At 44.0% G+C, this 23,559-nt stretch overlaps 1 protein-coding gene across 1 annotated transcript in view; it reads right to left on the bottom strand.

Annotated features, from left to right (window-relative positions):
- LOC143006988 (cadherin-18) overlaps window positions 1-23,559 on the bottom strand; it is a 55,997-nt gene that overhangs the window by 13,053 nt on the left and 19,385 nt on the right. The window contains exons 4-9 of the mRNA XM_076158368.1: window positions 15,198-15,365; window positions 14,036-14,223; window positions 11,898-12,151; window positions 9,020-9,156; window positions 5,619-5,740; window positions 2,450-2,567 (exon numbers count right to left, since the gene is read on the bottom strand). Of these exons, the coding sequence (XP_076014483.1) occupies window positions 2,450-2,567; window positions 5,619-5,740; window positions 9,020-9,156; window positions 11,898-12,151; window positions 14,036-14,223; window positions 15,198-15,365 (987 nt within the window). The remainder of the gene's footprint in view (window positions 1-2,449; window positions 2,568-5,618; window positions 5,741-9,019; window positions 9,157-11,897; window positions 12,152-14,035; window positions 14,224-15,197; window positions 15,366-23,559) is intronic.

Raw genomic sequence — 23,559 nt, 5'->3', positions numbered from 1 at the left:
CCGATAGTAACTTTGGGGTTTCCGGTGGCAGCTTGTGCCCTATAATGTCAAATAGCTTAGAGAATGTTATGTAGTGTAATTATAGTAGAAGAAGAACATGAGTAATGGTCAGTATAGCGTAACACCCTATAGGTCTCACAGGTGAGTTACATATGCAGCCTTTTTGCTTGACATCACCTCACATCTGAGTTCTTTTCCTCGCAGCCCTCATTGACGAATGGATAAAAGAGTTATAAGACATATTTGCATGTAATGACATATAACAGGGCCCTTCCACATGGGGATTACTTTGCAGATAAACACGGAGACTAACAGCGACGATGGGAAACTCGGTGGCAATTTTATGAACTTAATTTGCGGTAATGTGCTAAAAGTGGACACATTATTCACCCCTGTGAGTATAATTACAGGAACCCATCAGAAGTTCAGCGTTAACGCTGGTGCGTAAGAAAAGGGGGAATGAAAGGAAATGCAGGAATCGTATGCTGAGGTGCTCGCCGCTGATTCATTTAATAGTCACTTACAGACATAATTCATACTTTGCTGATTGTAACCATAAGCTACGTCTCTCTCATGTGTGTGTGGGTGACGCAGCGGCAAAGACTGGAGTGCAGCGCCGCGGTTAAAAACAGACAAACTCCTCCAGTTTGGCCCTCGGAGTGGTGTCCGTATCACTTTTGCGACAAGGGCCACAGAATTTCCAGATTTCACGCTCTCAAACTCTAGAAACAATGTCAGTGTTTGATTTGTGGAAGTGGAACGCCAAACTCCAGCCAGAGGAAGTAACAAAGTGGCCAGTAGTCAATGATTTACGATGTTAGCCAATATAAAGCCAGAATTCGACAATCGTAACCTTTAAATCCTGATGTGAAAATAAGACTAATCATGCGACTTCACAGCACAGTGGGATTGTGAGCATGTTTTTCCGGAGCCGTATCGCTGAATCATAAGTCAAAAAACATGTGAGCAGCATTTGATACTTCGTCCTCGACACGCGCCGGTGGTTCTTACACGTTCCCCCGGCTGATTTAATGTACAGCTACGCCACAAGAGACCCCGGTCCAATCTTGTAGGATCTGTTGGGACTGTTAATAGTTCATCACAGGACACAAATGGCTGAATTCACAGAAATCCATTCTTAAGGTGGCAATTCAGCTGCGTCGGACTGAAACGTTGAAATCGATAATAATCAATGTTTGCTGCATTGGAAAATTGACCCCGGTGAGTGTTTTCTTCTTCGCCTCCATCCTTCCTCCTGTGCGTTTGTAGCCATTCCTCAGACTCGACACTCTGAGTGATATCGTAAGCTTGAAAATTCACTAGGGTTTTCCGTTTCGAGCACCACAGCTGTTCCGTCTTGTCGTTAAAAGTTTAATAAAGTTGATATCTCTTAACATTTAATTTCCTCATGGTAGAAATTCTGGTCCGTTCACTTCCAAGATCCTATGCTCGTATTTAGAAATTTAATATAAAGTTAAAGCAAACATTCCCTCATTAATCCTAACTGGATGGAATCGCCATGGGGACAAAAATCTACATCCCTTGTGTATAGAAGTAAGCACATTAATGCAGTTTAAAGGCACTTCAGCACATTCAGCAGATAAATATAGACAAAAGACAAAGTTTGTTTACCCCTTGGTGATTTGTTTATGAACACCTCCTGATTACCTTTCATACCTTTCACACCCAACTCTGCAGAGTTTGTACTGGAGCTGGCTTTACACTGGCAATTTTGTGCTGAAACCTGTAAACCTTATGTCTTCAAAAGTAAAATGTGAATAAGATCTTTCTTTTTTTGTGGCGTGTTTCCAATTCGCAAGCTTCAAAACGCAGAAAACTAAAGTCAACAGAAACCTGGCTGTTGAGTGCGAATGCGACGCGGCGATACAGGCAAAGTGAGCTTCTGTAGTGGGCGGAACCGGACCGAAGGCTGAGCACACGTATCTTCTGTTATGGTATTGATTTTTCTGATATCTCCTCCGCTCTGCGTCTCAGTCTTTACGACTCTCCGTGGCTGAGTTTCATCTGGAGTGCGGTGAACTCCTCTCCTCCGCTGGGCATCTGTGAGATCTTCTGGCTGAGAGATTTAAAAGCCCTGTGATTGCGGACCAACCCAGGGCAAGGTATTCACCTGAGACGGAGATGGTTGCCATGGTAACACCCACCGTTGGCCCTGTGCCGGCGCAAAAATACAACACACGGGGAGGAAGGGGAAGCATGTAATCCATCCTGACAACATGGCTGGAAAACCTGTTTTTGTGAGAGGTGGGGTCTCCGTATGTTGACGATGCGCACGTTTCCATGGCATCTCCAAGATGTCCGAATGGCTAAATCTGCCGAGCTTATCGGGTTTCCCGAATGCGAGCGATGAGAATGGTGTCGAGGCCCAGAAGGCAGAGCTCCAAACTCATAAGAAATGCAAACAAACATATTGATCGGGGCTAATTACCTTCATTGTCCTTGAGGGTGAAATTTGGATTAACGGGTAACTCGTTGGGCAGAGCAAATGAGAAACGCTGTCCATTGGCAAAGTCGTCCTTATCCACCGCCGTGACAGTCTGGATCACCTGTTGTGGGGGAAGAGGAAGATAAATCAACCAATAAATCAACACCTGCAACCACATAATTAGCAGCTGCACCGTCACAAATCACTTCCCACTCAGCATCTATGAGCAGCACTCATTAGTTTAGATTTGTACTTAAGACTCGAGAAAAAATCGTTTATTTGTAATATCCAAGAGTAAGCAATCACATAATCGGTGGAGCATTTCTATCGCTCTTTTTGCCTGACCAGCAGGGGTTATTGTTGCCGCTGGTAACAAGGACTCATTCCCACCTACTGTATCCATATCTACAGTATGTGTACGTTTGAATCTACTGTATGTACTCAACACCACCTGCGGCTTGACCATTTGCATTCAATGCATACATTTATGATGTAAACTCTCAGTTGGAGGCTAGATAAGCTTGTTTACTGTAAACGGAGGTCAAAAGTGCAGAGGACATCAATGTTTGTGCACCAGGAGCGATAAAATCCAGTGGAAATCCGTTCAAATTGATCCGTTCCTCATTACAAAATCCTGGTTTCTGAATCTGGCTTGTTGGCCATAACTACACTACTAAGTTTATCTCACAGCTCTTATGACCTAAAGCCAACTGGCCATGTTGTACTTTCTGCTCTATAGACGCTTTTGGGCTTAAGCTTTGTGAGCATTTGGCTTGTGCCAGAAGGAAGCGTGTATCAAACGGAGACGAGGGCGCTGCCGGGACGACCCCATAGCCAATGTTGTCAGCTTGTTACACTTAATTGGTAAAAGAGACGACCGGAGAATGCAGAGATCAAGCCGAGACAGAACACGACCTGCGAGCCTCTGTCACTCTCTCCTATTTTAGCTCTCTGAGGGTGTTGCTGTGCGCTGGTGTCTTTGGGTGCTCCTGGTACACAAACCCGTCAACAGTTCAGTACATTATGTTTGCGAATGTACTATTTTGTATTTTTTCACACGACAATGTTAACGTAAGCACTTATAGATCGATCACGGTTCAGTATTTCACCAATTCACCTCCATGAGAAGCATCAGGCTTCACACATTATAGGCAAATTAGCGATTACCTACACCATTCTGATGCCTGTAACAAACAATATAACAATCGATTAGTGATTTTTAAAGTACCCCCAATGATGTCCCCCTTTTAATTTGTGTCTGCACATTTGTTTGTTTCATCTTCCAGGTTCCAAGTATTTCCCAGCAAGAGGCATTTGACACTCTGTTAAGACTTCCCAAGCCAGCCAGGTAAGGACAGGAACTACCCCCTTTCCTTTGACCTTTCAATTTCTCAGTGCTATAGCGCCACTCAGTGGACGGTATGCTCCTTATTTCAAGCAAACCTGGAAGTCCCTTTATCACCTGTTTATATCGGCTAAGTCAATAGGATGACACAAAGCCTGAGCGTCATCTTGTCAAACTCACGAAGGTCCTAAGATAATTTTGTTGCAACAAAATCCAGATAATGAGCTCTTGGAAAAGCTCGGGGAAGCAATTTGGTGGCCTCAGAAGTGTTTCAAAGTACCTGCTCCAGGACAGAAGCAGCACCTCTAATTGGTTTTTCAGTGAACACAAAGAAGTTCCTCATCATGTCACGTACTTTCTTTAAAGCCTAATAACGGCGTGCTCTCTGTTCTCTCTCTCACAGCCCTGCTTGCCTTCTTTCACGTAAGAACACTGTGGATCATATCTCATCTATGATATCTCATGTTCCATTCTTCTTCCGTTGTTATTTTAACTTGTTATTTTTTCACCAATTTGCACTCAGTTTGGATCCTAGGGACACTCGATCATCTACCGGGGAGCGAAGTCAGGTTTCTGTGAGTGTTTTCTTCTTTCAAAATGTTGATTCTGATATAATAATCAACCAATAGAAGGACATACTGCATAGAACACATACTGCACATACACATAACACATTACAAACTTTAAAAACGTTCTATACCAACAAAGTGTTTCCCACAGTTATGGATTGTTATGCTACATTTAGGACTGCACCTTCACCACGGTCCCTAACTGTGATTACCAAGCTGTAGTGATGCCAGCTCAGTCTGCATGCTCTTTGAATAGCCTAATGAAAATGATAAATATGTGCATTATGCTTGGCTCACACACCAGCATGCTATTGTGTTTACACTGCTTGACACATCTACGATCTTTTCAGGCAAAGCAGTTGTAAAATGACTGTAATTACCCTAATACGCTGCAGGCATTGTACCCCAACCACAATTTGGAGCTCCTTGATGCTACATATTTAAACAAATGGCAGCTTCTTACAATTTGGTGATCACATTTGGCCAAATTGCAATTTTGATTTGCATTAGATTAATCGTGCGGCCCCTAAAACGCATTCAAAGGCACTTTCAGTGTTTGTCGCCCCACTGTGACGAATGCAATCAAACCATGACCCTCGCAATAGATCTCATCCCTGCTGGCAGTGCATGATGGTTAATATCAGGTCGACCCAGCAGCTGAGGCTGATGGTGGGGGTCTCTCGCTCTGACAAGACTAACACGGCGTTAATGAGCAAATACGTGATGCCGCTGTTGCATTTCACACTTTATAATGTATTTCTCTCAAGCCTTAACTGAACGTTCACTCAAATTAGACAGAAACCTTTAACTCCTCCTCGCACTAGTTTAAAACACGAGGTTGTGTCGCCTCAGTCTTTACGCCATCATCCCTCACGTTCCCACCGCCGCTGATTGCTTCATATCTCAAAAACCTTCTTAATTCTACCGAATCAAAGACTGCTGACAGCAAATTGGAACGAGCTTCGATTTAAGGGCCGTCATGCTTTGCTGCTGAGATACTCGTTTTGAATGAGGGATGATTAAGCGACTCTCGCTCATTGCTTTTACACTCTCTCTCAGCCAGCAACCCCCAAACTGCTGAATGCAAAGAAAGGCTGCATGTGGTCGGGGATAATGCGATGCGTAGCTCTCAGCGCCTTTTGAAAGCGAGCGTGGATAACAGAGTGTGAGGGTGAGAGAGAGAAAAACAGAGAGAGAGCGTGTGAGAGAGATCGTCACGGTGTAAAGGATTCCTGGAGGTGAATCCTTGGATGCTCACCTGTCCTGGCCTTGAGCTGTCGCACACGATGACCTCCTCATCCGTTGCTATTTCTGGCGGATTGTCGTTCACATCTAAGACCTGAACGGTGACAGGAACCTGACTGAGAAGGCTCGGGCTGTCTGCAATACAGAAGCAGAGGACAGAGAAAAGTCAGTCGTCACTCTTATTGACCAAGCCGAACGTCGACGCTGTGATGTTATCATGAGACTGCTTAAATGGGTTTCAGATTGTTTATTTTTATATACAAACACAGAGCGGCAAAAGGAAGTCAGATCATCTCCATTGGATTCACATCCGTGCAGTCACAAGTGTTGAGTAATTCTAGAATTCAACAGGGATTGTCATTGTTTGTCCAAAATCAGCCGCTCCTTGCAGAGGCTGCAGACTTCCAGTGTTTTAGATCTATTTGTCATTTTTCACTTTCCGATTCGAGATTATGATGTGATTACAACCTCCTGATGTGAGACCATTGACATTGCTCACTGTATGTACATATACGGCCGGTGAGAGAGCTCGAAAATCACAGAGCCACACGAATAAACGCTCCGCACATGAATCATGACCCCACTGTCTGGACTTTGTGCTTATGAAGCAAGATCCAATCGCAATCCTGGCTTTGCTAAGCAACAACAATACTGGCAGCGCTCACATGAGGACGTATAGTGTGATAAATATGAGCCATATTTCTGATAAAGCACCTCTGCGCTCTGGCAGTATTATGACCACAGTCCTGCTTGAGGGAAATCATTTTATTCCATACTTGCGAGATAAGAAGACCACTGAGCGAGTTTTTCCTCAGAACATGTCCTACACACAGCCTTTGACACATCTAGGCAGTAAAATGGCACATGAATTTCCTCTGCCTTCATGAATATAGTTAAGGTGTCCTTGAGCAATGCAGTTAACCCCCAACCCATCAAACTCATCAGCCACGAACAGCATAAGACTGGTTTGAGCAGGTGTGGATGTTACCCCCGGTGTGAGTGTACTTCACATCAGGACAGCGCCGGAGAAATAGCACGCACACTCAGCAAAACCTGTCTTTATAAATAAAGTCCTTATGCAGAGAGGAGGCGTGCAGGTGCAGCCGTGTGTGCGTTGACGTCGTGTTTCCAGGTTTTGTATTTACCTCTGCACCTCTCCTACCGGTGCATAAAGCACAGCTGTGTACTCCGGTCACATGACCTCAGACTTTACACAATGAAAAAAACATCTGCAGCTCCATTTTGACTTTGCTACCACATACAAACTTCAGACACTCACTTCAGACTACTACTAATAATTAATATTATGATGAAGATAAGGAAAATATACACATTTTCTATTAGTTATATATTTTACCTGGAAAAGGACTAAATACACTAAAATCATTCATGATTAATTTACCAATTAATTAATTAACTATACAACCAAACATTTAGTTACAGAAGTTACATTTCATTATTAAAGGAAAAATGATGCAGTATTGTTTTAACACTGGCTGGTCACTGACTCCGCCCACACATGATGAGAAGTGATGTACCATTCTGCCAAGCTACATACTTACTTGTGGAAAGTAGCTCCTAAAGTAAGTGACTGGTACAGCTAGTTGTTTTCCATCATGGCTGATCTACAACCGAGATACTGAAACACATGATTGATAGTGACTCATCCATTCAAAAGCACAACAGAAGCAGGCTGTATCCACTGATGTGCTCCTAGTGGTCATTAGAAGGTTTTACACGTCTGTCCTTGTCCATTAAGAGTTGCAAAAATGTCCCCAGAATGCCTCCTGCGAGCATTTGTGAAACGTACCTGTAACCTTGAGCAGAGCGGAGAGGTGTGGAGATAAAGACAGATTAGCATGCATCTCCTCCATCACACACCCGGAGGTTCTGCCTAATTGTGATTACAAATTACCCAAGTTTCCCCGACGCGTTCCTGAAGTTAGCGAGGCCTGAAGCCGATTGAATTAATCTTCAACGTGCCGCCGAAAAGGAGAGGACAATGAAACAATTGGGACTAATTTGATTTGGAAGTTAATTATATGGAAAATACACTCTTACCTGTTGGAATTCATTGTTATCCATATGCAAATTATAATCTTCATCAGTTTCCCCTAAACATTAAATGTTAATTTCTGTATTTACTCACCTGGAATTTAAATCCTCTTAGTGTTCACTTTACTGCTAATAACGTTCGTGTCTATGCAATTTGACTTTTTAAATGCTGGACACGTGTTTGGACGCTACCAGTGCAGAAGGTGTTCGGTTCATTACAGCACTGCGTTAGCTTCGCGCGTATGCTTTCCCACGGGGGCGGGAAGCAGCTCTGCTTCTCTCCAACGCCAGCGAAACGTGTCACAGAAGGCGAAGAACAAGCAGAAGAAGAAGAAAATACTCTTGACGCCAGATTCTTTTTTTGTATTTATAGCTCTTGTTAGTGGCCGTTGTTCCAACTTGTTAGCGCGAGCTGGAATCCTATATCCCGCTGAGGTGTGAAGATATTAAGGCGCTTTGAGTAAAAGTCTTTGCTGGCCGCCTGATATACGACTGCACGCTGTAGATAAGAGGGACGCTGTGCGCTGCAGATCCATACCGCCGTCCCTTTTATGGAACCCGCCTTGGTGTTGATATCGATCAAGACTGCGGCTTTACACTCTTTGAATTTAAACATGGGACTTAAGAAGTGAAACCTTACGATCCCCTCTGGTTGTCTTGTTATCGTCTGGGCGGGTCCACAGCGCCAGCAAAACCTTTACTGCCGTCCTTTCATTTCCACATCCGTGAGTTCTTGAAACACTGTGTAATTCTGCTTTTAAGTTGAGGTGAAGAGTTCTTGCGGTGTCAAATGTGTGTACGACAGCCTCCAATGGCCTTTCCTTTACCTAAATACTGTACCAGCAGGTGAAGCTAGGAGTACTCACTGTAAATATGTGTGTGTACAATCACGCCGCCACACCTTTCTACCAATTAATGAAAGCCAGGAGCGATAACAGCGTTTCCTCAAGATAACGGAACAATCTCCACATCTCAGATAAAGACGGGCAGACATGGAATTATCATCCTTTAGCCGAGAAGATGAAGAGGAGCAGGAATATACGGATCAGAGCACAACATCTCTACGTGTGACAGCCCCCTGTTGTTGACTCAAGGAAATCGCTCGAGAAGATTTCCTGTATATTAAACGCTATGGGAGGTTAATACTTTATTGATCGCCAAAGGGAAACTCCTTCTCTGCATTTCCAAACTATTAAAAGAGCTCCGGGCTCAGGCCCAACATCATCCACGGAGCGACTCCCCGGCGGTCGTCAGGAATAGGTGTAATTATTTATGTGCCAAAAACTAGAGGGAGGAATAACGATGAAGAACGGGGGGAAAACTCCACATAGGGTGCAAACACTTAACCTGGGTACCTACCAACCTCCGAGGCCATCACGGTGATGTTGTGCCACGGCGTCTCCTCCCTGTCCAGAGGCTGCGTAGTCCGGATCACGCCGTTGTCCTCGTTGATTCGGAAGTAGCGGATTCCCTCCTCTTTGCTGTCCAGGAAGTACCTGCGCGTGAGGAAGCGAAAAAAAAGGGTTAATTGTACGTCGGCGCCTTTCAAACACACAGAAGTTACAGGGTGGGGGGAGTTTGAGCGGGCGAGATGGCATCGGCGGCTGCGGCGGCGGCAGAGCGTCTATGTTCGCGGGACAAGCTGTGACCACAAAGTCACAGATTAGATTCCCCGCTGCAGTCAGCATATATTAGAGCCAAACTGTCAAAGTGCCCTTCAGTGTGGATATGAGACTGCACCTGCTCTGTGCTGTACATTTACGTCAACCTATAGATCAAAACCTGGAAGGTGAAAATCGGCGTTTCAATCATTACACTAGACACACGATATGAAGCGTAATTAAGTCTTGAAAACAGCAAAGCCAGTGAGAAAACCTGGATCAGTGCATTTACAGATGTATACAATTAATCAAATGATAAATGTAAAGGATATGCTTACTTTAAATGTAGAGTTGGACTGTAACAAACATTTCCTGAATTACTCTACTCAGTTTTGAGGTACACCCTTAATTCTAGACGTTTTTGCATTTAGACACATTTTGTTCTTCTGCTTGATGATGAAATTGTCCATGCAACACACAAGAAACTTCAAAAAGTGATTAATTTTGCTGAACGCTGCCCAGTTTCTATCAAAATATTGAAGAATATACACTTATACTGAACAGTCTGACTTGTTTTTTTGTATTTGGAAGTACAAAATCCATAGTAAACACATCTGCTGACTGTGTTTACGTCCCTGAAGGCAGCTCACCTGACAAGAAGCAGAGCATTGTGGGGAATATAGAGCAGAGACGTGATCAGTCAAAAGGCGATGCGATCGTCGTCTATACATCCCCTAATTTATCTCTTAATGGCTTCTGACAGAAAAGCAGAAACTACTGCACGCCTTCATTTGACATAATTAACCTACTAATTTAAAGCTGGGATTACTTACAAGTTCACACGGCGCTTTGAGCTGAAACGTTGTCACAGTTTATTAGATGCTGGCGGGAATACTTTACATTTGTGTTTCCTGTCCTATATGTCATCTCCTCAGATAAGCGCAGAGCGTTTTTACAACCCGGTGAGATATCTTCACACAAGCTTCTCTGGAATCTGATCGCAGATAACGCATCCGCGTAATTAGCACGTTTTAGCATGGAGCCCTCGGGGATCGTGAGGCGTAGCTGGCTGCGTTAGCGCTGCACCACAGCGATCCTTCCTGTACATCTCCGTCATTTTGATGCATTAAAACGTTAAAAATAAGAGCTTTCTTTCAGGCTGACGCTAAATGTTTCTTTCTTTTCATTCTTTCCTCCACGGTGAGGCCTTTGGCGGTTTCTTTGTTTCCTCTGTCTATGCTTACATCCAAACATACACTGAAACATGCGTTATGTCATTGTTTTCGTTGTACTATGGTGACTTGAATGAGCTGAAATCACAATAGCAGAGATTTAACTTGGCACAAAACATTGACTGTTTATGACTACGGCTACGGCTATTTAGCCCCTTCCTATCTTATCGTTGGCAGATTCAACTGTATATCTGGACCCCACCAGGTCATTGATTATGTTTGATGTTTGAATGGATCTCAGGGGAGCTGCTGATGATTATGTTTTGTGTAAGAGCAATCAAAGGCAATGACGCGAGGAAACATCGCTTATTCAGACGCGAGTTTCAGATCAACGTGTGAAATATCACTTCAATGACGTGTTTACTTTCTGGTAGCAGACGACTGGTGATCAAAGGCCTCAAACGCAGATCACTGTTTCGGGCACAATGAGCGGTGACGCGTATTCTCCAGCTCTGCTTTTCTGGGTTCAAGTGGATGTCATGGAAACGCCTCCCGCTGCCTTCTTCTCTTCTCGAAATTAAGCATGACGGGGTGCAGGAGTGAGGTCTCACAAGGAGAGGAGCGGGGACTCTTTCATATGTAGATTACCATCTTGTTTACCACACACTGGGTGCAAAATCTTTGTGACGTGAATCAAAAGAAATATTTTCCTTCACCTGAGCTATATGCATCATTCATCAGGAGGAACGCGGACGCCGCCGAGGTCGTAAATAGATACATTTGTGCCGGAGATTCCTATAGGATCCTCAGCCGGGTGCTCCTGATGATCCCGTAACGTGTAATAACGACAGAAGATTACATCGAAGATTGCAACTTATTGACAAACCCGCGACGCACCGTCTCACGAGGAGGTCTACAGTGTGTTTAAGTGTGTTTACAGCCGCCGCATCATGTACCAGCTGGGTGCGGGGGGAATTCAAATTAATAGAAGCCGTGCAGAGTTGCGTGAGCGGAGTGAGGTACCTGCGGAAAGCGAAACCCAGGATTCCTCCCTCCCCCCTACCCCCGCCGGGCCGATATCAATCTTGTTCACAAACAGTACAGAAATATGTGTTCAGAGAGCATACAAATGTGCTGAGCAGATGTATCGCCTCGGGTTAATTCACAGGCTCACACACACAAAATGTACAAATATCTGTTCATGCAAAAAACATAAATAAATAGTGGATTTGTTTTATTATCCCGTTCTCTCGATGTTTTCTGGGGAAATCATAGATGTGCAGGCAACAGATTTGCATTTTCTATTTCCCTCGCATTAATTTTGACACTAAGGCCTAATTTGCCGCAAACGAATTGGTTCACTTCTGACTCCTCCGTGCTGTAACACTACCGTGCACACTAAATGAAAACGTGGGAGCCAAAACACCCTTTTGATGCACATTAGCAACAATGAAAGCCTCCCACCTGACGGGACTGTTCCTGTTGTCGGGGTCCCGGGCCGTCACGGCGCCAACTTCCGTGCCGGCGGGCGAGTTCTCGTAAACGTCCATGATGTAATAATCCATAGAAAAGACGGGGGGTTCGTCCACGTCGCCCACGGTGATCTTAAGTGTGGCCGAGTCTTTGAAGGAGCCTAGATAGGAGAAGCGGGGATCCACGTGCGTGTTTGTGCCCTCGATGTGCAGCGTGTACGTCTTCTTTCGCTCGTAGTTCAGAGGCTGTAGGGGAAAACGCCACACGGGGATGATAAGTACAAGTTAGACATGTATTTAATAACATTTAGCTTGTGTTGGCACATGCGGTTCACTCCCCTTGATGAAAACTGAGGAAAGGTGAAATGACCCATTGTTATTTGTGAGTTGCATCCCTGTTGTTTCAACCAAATAGCAAACCTCTACTTTCAGACTCTGATCACCTTCTACCAAAAAGGTCCAGATTAAGACAGCAAAATCATTGAAAAAGTAATTTCTCCAGCTGTTTTGACCACAGCGGTGCGACTGAGCAGAGTGGGAAAGCACGCAGGACCCCCAGTTTTGATGTGGTTGTTTGTGTAAACAAACTTCCAGACGATCTGAGGTCGACGCCGACCGTCAGCGCTTTTAAAGGACATTACATGTTTTGGCTGTACGTCAGAGGCTATAAATAGAGTTTCCAGCCCTCCGCTCGGTCTGTTTTGGGCGGGCGTCGACAGTATGCAAATATATGCACGGCTCTGGTTGGTCCTCTCCATACGGAGGGAGAACCTGCAGGTGTGATGTCGCCGGCGTGTGGACAGGGTTTGGTTTAATTTTTCGCAATTGGCATTTCCTGGGTTGTTACAGTCGAGCCTGGCTGACTTGAGAAGGGCAAAGCAAAAAATAGTTTGGAGTAGTCTAACATCTTAAAATCTCTTAGATTTGCCAGTTTGTTCCTATTTTACTCCTTCACTGCACCGTTTTATTCTTTTATCCACTTAATTTCCTTAACTTCCTGCAAAGCATAAAGAGACAATTGAAGGGGATGTAAAAAGCCGAGGCAAGACATGGAAATTGGACAGAAGAGAAGATACACTTTGGATCACTTTGTGTCTAAAAGGTGTTACAACAAATAACCTCGCGTCGCCTCTCCCGCTCTGATTTGACACAAACCAACGGTTGTAAACATGCAGACTGACAGGTAAGTCATTTGTTGGACGCTTTCAGAGACCTGTCATCCTGCATCATCCTCACAACATGGACCCGCAGGGGAAATCAAAACAAACTTGTTACTACTGACTGACAGCAAGTCATGATGCACTCGGCTGTGCTGGAAGGCTTTATTTATCTGCTGTGATGGTCTGAGAGGCTGGAGTGGAAAACGCTCTGTGATGAGGACGAGTCAAGTCCACCAGTGGACTTCATTTGTCATAAATAAGGGAAAAAAAAAAACAGGCCGGCAGGAAGGAGATGAAAGGGGGCTTCCTGCGGTGTGGTGCAATGCGGTGCGGCGAGGAGGCCTGGTCGGTTTGTATTTGCCCGATGAAGATGCGTGTATGGTCCGTTTTGTCGTCGTCACCCATCACAGCGGGTGTCGCTTGTTTGAATGATGAATGAAATGAACCTGAAACCGGTTTGTGGTGTTTGTTAAGAGTTTTGGTTTACTGTTACGGACCAAATGCAAAGAGAGTCACAATGAATGGTTTTGTTTAAAGCAGCACTGTGTAACATTTCAAGCCCCCTGGCAGAGTGTTATTATAATTACATCTATTCACTCAGCGTTTCTCAAGGTTTCATTTGTGCTTCAGTCCCAAACTGGCTTTTATTCACTGAGCTCTGCAATCACAGGCGCACTTATGACTGTCATTGCATTTGTTTACGTCGTAAAGTGATCCGAAAATAATGCACGAGAGAGCGGCGTCACCTGAGCACACCGAGTAATGGAGCAAACTTTAGGGAATCAATAATCTGTGTGTGCGGGCCACAACGGCCACGAATTAGAGACTTTGGATAAATGATGTCATCAGTTATTCTCCATCTCAGAGCTCAAACGACATCTACTGGCTACTATAAGACAATAGATACGCATACAGTATCTGTCTAAATTAGCTGTGTGATGAATGTGTGGCAGGTTTGATTGGCGCTTACCTTTTTGAGGCTGAGGATTCCCTCTCTGGTGTCTCTGTCTGTGGATATGGAGAAGACGTTGGCCCCCTCTGAGTTAATGATGCTGTACTTGATGTCTGCGTTGGTGCCGAGGTCTTCGTCGTTGGCTTTGATCTTCCCCACCGCCTTCCCGACTTGAGCAGACTCGGGGACGTACAGCTGGTAATTTTCTGCGAAGAAACACGGAGAGCGAGGATAAGTTCAGGAACGGCCAGAAAGCGCAGAAGAAAGAAGAAAGCTCGAACGATCTGCAGGTATTCTGTCTTAGCCGAGCAATTTACCTCCTTGTCACCATTGGTTCCCGAGGGAGCGTCATTAAAAATACGCCGCAGCGCTTCAACTGACATTTAACGTTGAAGGGAGTGTGATGGCGCCACAGTGGAGCAGATCAAACTCTGGGGCATGTAATTACTCTTAAAGTGTTGATAGTTTAGAAATTGTTTCCTGAGCGGTGAGAGCCAAAGGGAAAGAATCTCAACTTTATCATTACCTACATTTGTTATTATCAAAGTATATTCAACCTGCAATGCAAAACACAGGGGTTTGATTGAAGCTGGCGGAGGTTTGGAAGTGACTTTTTTACTGTAAAAATATCAATTTTGCGCTGCAGCTTGAACTTTTTCAGCCATCGTTCATATTTTTCGGGAGTTATTAAAACATTTTCCTGCATTTTTAATGACATCCGAAATCATGTAAGAGGAAGGAAACGCAAGGCGATGCCTGGAAGATACAGAATCGGAGTTCTAGGACATAAAGCATCTCAATCGTTTGCTTCACTTGTCAAGATTAGATCATCATAAAAACCCTTTATGACTTTTTTCAAGACGTTTGGGATATTTCATCATTTTCCAAAGAATTTCAACTTCTATGACCTCTTCAGCGTTTTCATGTAAACCTAAACTAGCCTCAAGTAGGAAACCTAAATTAATGAAGGAAAGCAAGAAATAATAAAACAGTGAATGCTTGGTGAATTCGGAAGACCTTTAACACTGAATTAAACACTTTTTGCGTGAAAAACTTTGCATTGCTAGGTAAACAATAGTAACAGAGTCAAACCTACAAGTCTGGCTGCAAAGGAGGAGAGAGACAACGAATAACAACAAAGACACGATCAATCAACCTTCAGGTCAAGTGGCATACGTACTTTGGGGGAACTTGGGCGGGTTGTCGTTGACGTCTGTCAGGGTGATGTTGATGGTGGTGGAGCCGGAGAGGCCGCCCACCTGGCCCGCCATGTCTTTGGCTTGGATGACCACAGTGTAGTGTTCTCTGGCTTCCCGGTCCATGTCGGCTAAGGCAGTCCTGATGATTCCTGCACAGCAAGAGGGAGGAGGAGAAGGAGATGAAAAATCGTTGAGCCGAAATGGAAATTGATTTGCGACAGTAAACAAGGAAATAAGCAATCAGAGAATCTGAGCACTTCACATTCGCTGTTTCCTCATATTTGCAGGTGATTGGAGAAGCTCAGTCAGTGAATGAGATCAGAAAATACAAATGAGGTTTAATCTTCACCCAAACACACTCAGACAGACGTAATGAAACAGACTTGTGCTCTGATCGTTGGCCATCCAGGCTGCTCAAAGTTTGGAAACTTTGTGTTTTCTAACAGACTGAAGCTTTAGCAGCACAAAACCAAAACCAAAATGCTTTGGAGAACTCCCGTCATCAATATTCCTGTTTTGTATTGATGTTTCCATGAACTGCTGCCTTCAGGTCATTCCTCAGCATCTCTATTGATTTCACAACCAATCTTGTATTTATGAAGTCATTCCGTGTGGGAGAGGTTGCCTCCCTGCATGATCCAACCTGTGTTATCCTTCAGCTGATGAGCCCACACGCTGACATTCGCCTGTCAAACGGCAGGTTACTACTATGAATGAGTTCCATCAATCAGAGGTGAAACAGGATGAACGTTCTCACACATGGAACATACAACAAAGCTCCGACTGCAAGACAGACATTCAGAGACTTCTTCTTTCTTCTGTTTTGTTGCGTTATGGTGCGAACTTTACACAGGCGATCATAGATCAATGTTCCCTCCGGACTGCAGTTACGATATAACCATTCAAGTTGCCATGGAGAAGTATTAAAGGTCAACAAGACAGAATGCAAAAGTCAAATGTAGACGGAGATGCAGGTTTTAGCTTTTGTGGTAAGTTAGAAAGAAATGTTCTGCCTTGGTGGAGGTTTAATTGCTGTCCAGGCCCCGTAACTTCAAAACTCTACATCTCCAGGCTCATAATCAGCTCAGGCAGAACGTCTTCGTCCTGTTGATGAAGAGCGTAATCCATTTGAGGAGTAATTAATGCCAAGAAATTAAGCCAACAACTTGTCTTTGAAAATGCGTTTTTCTTCTCCGAATGCATTTGTGGGTTAAGAACATGTCATGCTGCAGCGCGTCACGCTTTCCCTCTGAAGCCTCTCATCATTAATCTGCTTTCTCGTCTGTGATTCTCCGGCTCTCTTGTAGTCAAGGTCAGCCTTTCCTCGCCTTTCATTATAATCAACATGACTATGCGACCTTGGTGTGGGCCGCATGGAACGCCAGCTTTCTAAGGCGCCCATTCACTTACATTTATCGCAGAATACCACGAGAAACATAGCCGTGAACTTTCACAACTCTGATGTATGACTGCAGTGCCATGTAGAGGAACATAACACTGGTGAAGATCCGCTTCCTGGAACAGCGTTGTTGGAGCGTAACAGGCACATACCACACACACATATCTTACACATGTATTTTCCTTCATGCGTATCCCTATGTCTATATTAGTTTGCGCGCTGGAGGGTTAACCCGCAATCATCACTCCCACGAATCACGTAACCACACGGAGCCTGATTTAATATGTCGTCCCAGTTACATCCGTTTAGTGGAGGTAAAGCTCTCTCTTCCCCGGAGCCAAGAGCCTCTGGGGACCATTGAACTGGCTCGTGAACTTGTGAACCCTGCAATAACACGCAAACAGCAAGAGAGGGAGCACGGAGACGCCACGGCACATGGCGAGGCATCCGTCAAGGCAGAAATAAGGCTGGTTAAGACATTTCCTCCTCTTTGTATGGAAGAAGGCTGCTTCTTTACATTTCAGCCATTAACGGAGAAGCGAGGTGAATGCAACAAACTGCAATTAGCCTCTCCGCACACGAGCTTGATGATTCTGTGTACGGGGTTTTCAGCCCTATAATAGACGCGTCACGTCTCCCCCCGGCTCCATCTGTGATCGGTAATTGTACAGAAAATAACACGCGCCCGCAAAGAAATAACAACGACGGAAATAACAGCAAGAAAGAACGTTTATGCCACTGTTCTTTATCTGCTATATGTAAAGCTGGGCAGACGCAGTACCAGATAAACTCTGTGCAGTGTGTTTACTTGCTCGCTCGCCCACAAGAAATCTGCTGACTTGAAATGTATTGTGTATTTGGTGCATCGTGGAATCTGTGTTTAGTCCATCAACTCATGTGCGAGTACCTATATTGCCCTGTTTTCACTCAGCGAGCATGGTAGTGCAGCAGAGTAGTGTGGAAGTGGTTCCATTACATCATTACAGGGAAGAATAGAGGACAAAATGTACCGATATGCCAAAATCTTTAATGGTGTGTAAGACTTCAGGAGTGATTCCAAGGAAGAAAGAACGACTTTCCGCATGAACAAGGAAGTTTAATTAGAATTGTTCTTGTTTTATGACCCAATGTGAAGAAGGTAAATCTCTATTAAATGTCTCCTCAAAAACCTTACCTGGTTGCATGCAACAAAATGGGCAAAAAAGGCAAATATGCATGAAATAATTAAGTTGAATTGTCTCCTGTTTTCACAATCGAGGCAGCGATGACGTACAGTGTTACACAATAGGACATTTTCCTCTTTCATTCTTTCTTTCTTCCCTTCAGACTCCACAGATGGAGACTAATCCACTATCTCGGGGCAGAATAATCATTAAATCTGGGTCAAGGAGCAGAGCAGAGCAGCCAACAGTATTAACGTCCAGCAGATCTTAGGTTACACATCATCTGTCACCCGACTGTGCCTCCAGTCCCTCGGACCGCCTGCAAACCTGCAGCCGACATCAAACGCGGACGGAATGAGACCCAGATGGGAGAAACGGCAGGATCCTTTTTGTTTTCATTCGCGATTTAAATCAAAACGCAATCAAAACCTGTCGATGCAGCAAAGTGACAACCGGCAGACGAAATCTATAAACGATTAGGATCAGGAAAGAGCGATGGGTGGAAGTTGTGTTAGTGCAGATTGCTCGCTATAAAGAGCTGATGTGTCAAGGGAGTAAATATGAGAAATAAGCATGAACTCAAATATAAAAATAACTCAACAAAAGTGCTGCAATTAAGTCAACGGGAAGCACGACAAAGGTTCCGCTCATCCATTTCGTGTCTAAAGATATGTACTTCTAATCACGCAGGTTTGAGATGAGACGTGTGTACAATATTCAAACTGTAGAAGAAGTGAAACTGTGAACTGAAGTCGTCATTGCATCTCGTCGCATTAAAAGGCGAAATTGTATCATATGGCCTCACGGAGAGAGAGAGAAAGAGAGAGAGAGAGAGAGTGAGAGAGAGAGAGAGAGAGAGAGAGAGAGAGACAGAGAGAGAGAATTCATCCCTTCACTGTTAATGTATGTAAATGCATTCATACCAGTGCAGAGCTGTCTGCAAGAAACACATAAACGGAATTTAAGAATTAAGAATAGCGAGCTGGAAAATTGAAATAAAAGAGGTTAAATAGCAGAGACGTAGGCGCTCTTTCACTCCTGGCCTTCACCAGCTGACCCCCGTGTCAGCTCTTCTGTAATCTCAACACAGCCTGTAAAAACTCAAACCTGACCCGGGAGATTCTTTCCCCTCCTTGTCTCTGCGTTGGCTGAGACGGCCTTTTCCATTTAACAAAAGACTTTTACGAACAGATCGGTGAAGGAATTGTGTTGAAACGTCGATGCGTCTGTGCTGAGACGCCTACACAGAAACACAGCGGGGGGCTTCAGTTGTACCATCTGTACGCTTTCACCACGCCTGTATGTGAAACGTGAAATAACGAGCATTTAGCGGAGATGTAGATAGATGTCGAAACGCTGCTGTTTGAGCATCGACGCTAAATCTCTGCCTGGTTTGTTCATTTTGCTCCACGAGATGTTTTTGTAAATTAATTCCCCGCTTTAAAGGTGATAATTATTGTTATATTGTTGTAATAGGATGTGTGAGTCGAGGCCTGTGGTTCAGATGAATCTCCCCCGGGGTCCTTTGCACAAACACATCATAAAGAATGTAGTTATGTATAAATAAAGCAAGCTAAGTGCATAAAAAAAACAAATGTATTCACATAAAGAACAAAATGGCGTGTGATTAACGATTATGGATCCAAACATGAGCTCTATATCCAAATTAAACAGGGACAAATTAATCTCCTCCCAAGCTGATGTTGTAGATATACATCAGAATAATGTTAACGCTGACATTTGAAAACAGCTGACTCATCGTTTCATATTATACTTTGTGCATTGCAATGTGCTTCACAGGGTTCTGTTGGAAATGTTACCAGATCCTACTGATCCTACAGATCTAAGGCCACAGCTCCACAGGCCCTCTCTCTCCCTCTCTCTCTCCAATGATCTTCATCTGGCTGCTGATCTCCACCTGTTCCTCGTCCGCAATCAAGAGATCCTTCCATAGCCAGCCTCAAAATCCACTCAGTCCGTCAGCTTTTTCCGTTATCCCGCTAACACACAAACCGAAGCGAAACAATCACACAAACCAACAAACACTGACAACTTTCTTGTCGGAGGGAACAACAGAAGTTCGCACACGCTTGACTTTGATTACTCACACTGAGCTACGACACTTTACTATTATTGGACAAACGTTTAACTTGTTTCGTATTTGTCCTGTTATTCCTCAAACTGCAGTAAAGAACTAAATGCTACAAACTATTTCTTGGTAATGCATCAAACACAGAGGGAGTGCTTTTTGCTGTGGACACAGTAAATCCAAAATCTATGAAGTTGGAAAACTGCTTGTGAGCTGAAAACACACAGTGGGATTTGTTTTTCACTTTAAGAATCCAAACAACAGCGATTTCTTTTTTTTTTTTTATACTATAAAGTTGATTTTAAATGCCAGGTGTCAGCTTGGTTATTTCTCTTTCAGAAGTAATCAAAGTGCTCCACGGGAACTCTGCAAACTCTTTTGGAAGTTGGTTGTTATTAACCGGAGTCTTGGCATTGTTTAACCTCGGGTCCTTGGGAAACGCAGACCTTGGCAAGTGTCCACGTTTTCCATTAAAACAACACCAAGACGGACGATCTGACCTTTACAGGCTCTTATTACCCGTCTGCTCGCGAAGGCTCCAGAGGTATTTTTCATCGCATTCCTTCTCAGAACCATCACAACGCACTTTTACTATACCTATGACATCATAACATCTATTTCTGTGTGACGGCAGCAAAGCTAAAGCTATCGTTTGACTCCAAAACAAACAGATGATATCGATCCGAACTCGCAGAAACCAAACGGTGTCGAGTGGAGTGGAGTTGCTCTGGTACCAAAAATCGATAATACGACGCACAGAAATGAGGCAGCCTGGCAAGAAACAGCCAAGTAAGAACCATTATGTCATTTATATTCAGACAAAATCCAAAGGAGACAGTTTATATGTGAAACTTGTGCATTTGCCTAAATAGATCTACAGATTCTCAAAAAAGCACAGATCTATTTTCTGGTCAATGTCTCATAATGTCTCGTAAAGTCCCCAACATTATGAGATAAATAAGTCGTGGATGATTATCTCAAGGCCTTTACACATTTTTATTCGCTGCTATTTCAGAAAAATACTGTAAACACTCGAAACAGAGTGAAAACTTTCCCCCCCCGGGAGACTCCAGCCACTTTCCACTCCTAGATGAAGCAATTCTTTAACAATGCGGCGGAGGTCACTGGGGTATTCTGTGGAGAGTGAAAGTACCTGAAAGGTGTGTCAGTACTTTGACACCAGAATCACACCCCTGAACTCTCCTCTCTGTCTCCAGGCCAATCTGAGCTGAATTACCTCAGACAGGCTCTGCCAAATCTCAGCGGAACTCATCGGTTAATTTAGAAAATAATTGAGAAAGAGTCGACTGCCTTGAACTCGGGGCCGATTCGACACAGCGAGTTGGTTAGCCTTCTCCTCAACCTCCTCAGTCTATTAGGGCTGATACCATCAGACGATCCTGCTCTTTGTCTGGCTGGAAACTTCTGAAGAAGGACAATCTCCAGGGCGAACAAAAGGGATTAGAGGAGATTACTAAAGCACTCTTCAATCTCCCAGCTTCAGGAATCTTAGTTTCTGGTCCTTCCATGGCTGTGTTATCCTTGTGAGTCTGCACATTAACAGCATTTTCAGGGAAGAGATTATGGATAACATCATTAACAGCAGTAAAATAATCACAAATCTCTGCATCAGAGGGTCATCGTCGACGCCTTTGTGGTTGAAGGAGCGACGCCACCGGCTGATTGACTGACAAAGCGATCGCTTTCCCTTGATCCGACCGGAGGAAGGACTTAATCCATGAGCCTGTAAACGTCTTGATCTGTGTCAGCTCCTTCAATAAACTCCACCGCTCCCAAATCCCAGATCAGCAGAGAAATTAGCCTATTTAGGATGCAAAAGGGCTGAGGGGTTCAACACTATAGTGTGTATGTGTGTTTGTGTGTGTGTGTGTGTGTGTGTGCGCACAGCTGTGACGTCTCTGCGGGTAAGTGACAGATATGCAGCATCGATGGGATAGACAGGAGTTACGATGCGGCCATAAAAGGGATAAATGCTGCGTTTTTCCTACAATATGGATGGCTCTTATTCAATCTGCCAGGGTGCAGTTTTAAGATTTGCTAACCACAAAATCAAATAAATCCTCTCAGCCCACCGTTTGCCTCATCGCCCGCCCAGTCCTGCTCCCTAATGTTATCGGACATTAGCGGTTTGGACACTAACAGAGCTCTCCGGAGTAAAAGCATAGGCTGCGTCCGCCCATCATCACTTTACATGACGGATCATCCGTCTCAGCTGATGCTTTTAACCAGGGAAGCTACTTTCACACGGTAGCTACTGAGGGAAAAGACCACATTAGAAGCTTCCTCCAGGGGCAATGTTAAATATGTGTGCTGGTTTAGTCTAAAAGTAAATAAGAGGAAGAATATGTCAAACAATTCAAAACAATCAGCCTGATTTTGAAAGTATAATGTTGTATGATATTAATATTTGTAAAACAAGATTTCACACTGATTTCTACACCTGCAAATTATTTGTTATCTTACAAATCACTGAAATCATGGAATACTGTACATTCCTTCACAATGCTACATTCCTTAGGCTGAGCAAGGTGACCGGGAGGAGAGATGCATGCTGGGATATTTGGAGGTCAGAGTGAGAGTGTGTGCGTTTTGAATAGAGTTGAATTTACTCAGCTACACAGCTATAATTCAGGAAAAAAGTATTAAGTTAAAGGAAAAGCTACTGGAAGAAGCAGTTAAGTTAGTAGCTTAGTCTAGTTGTTAGAACATAGGTTGGAGTCTGACGTGTCCGATGTAGGTTAAGTTGTTGTTGTTGTTGCAGTAATCTAAATGGTATTTTAAGAACTCAGCTATTCTACAGACAAACCTTCTCACTTAGAAGTACAAACTAAGAAAAAAATGTCGGTGTCCAATTTCAGACGTCATTTATCAGCAGATCAATACATTTAGTAAAACTCACTGGTGCGTCGCTTCAACGCTATGATGACAGTTTAAATGGCGGCGATGCTGCAAGATCTGCAGGCCAACAGGCTGCAGGTGATTCCACTGATTAGTCTCTCTTGTGTAATCAGTGAGATGTGCCACAGGCTCTCTGCCCTCCACTAACCCAACGCTGATAATCAATCAAGGTGCATCTCTAAATCACATTTTATTGTCCTATAATGGCCGGGAGAGGACTATAGGAGACTTTAAGCATCTAATTTACAGACTGGGCAAAGTGCTGACATTAAATTAGAGGCCAGTACAAGATAGATTATCCTCCTGGCTGCTGCAGGTGTCAACGGTGTCAAAACCTCTAACCTGGCGGGAGCTCGGGCGGTCGAAGAGGGACGAGAACGGAAACGGCTCGGTTAAAGGAAAGCTGCTCCACCGTGGGTTTGGATGGAGTTTGGTAATATAGATGTAGAAATAGCACAACAATTCTTCACTAACAGCTGTTTTGTAATTATGATGAATCACTTAAGTCGCTATTTTTCAGATAGTTAATTAATTAATCGACGATGACAGTAATGAATAGTCGTAGCCCGAAAATGAGATTTTTGGATTATTCTTCTTCATCTTTGACATTTAACAGCTAAAAACTTCATTTAACAGAAACTCTGAGACTCCGGCGGAACCTGTAAAGGGAGGCAGAAGACGAAATAGATAAAAAACTTTCCTCCACTCTTTCACTTGGTTCCTGTCTGAGGATTTGGGTCAAGTCTGCCCGGCTCCTTCAGGGATTCCTTCAG

This window comes from Genypterus blacodes, unplaced genomic scaffold (assembly GCF_046128005.1).
Source record: "Genypterus blacodes isolate CSIRO-AG114 ecotype Tasmania unplaced genomic scaffold, CSIRO-AGI_Gbla_v1 ptg000076l_1, whole genome shotgun sequence".
In the NCBI taxonomy this organism is placed as follows: domain Eukaryota; kingdom Metazoa; phylum Chordata; class Actinopteri; order Ophidiiformes; family Ophidiidae; genus Genypterus; species Genypterus blacodes.
This window is presented reverse-complemented; position numbering and strand designations above follow the sequence as displayed.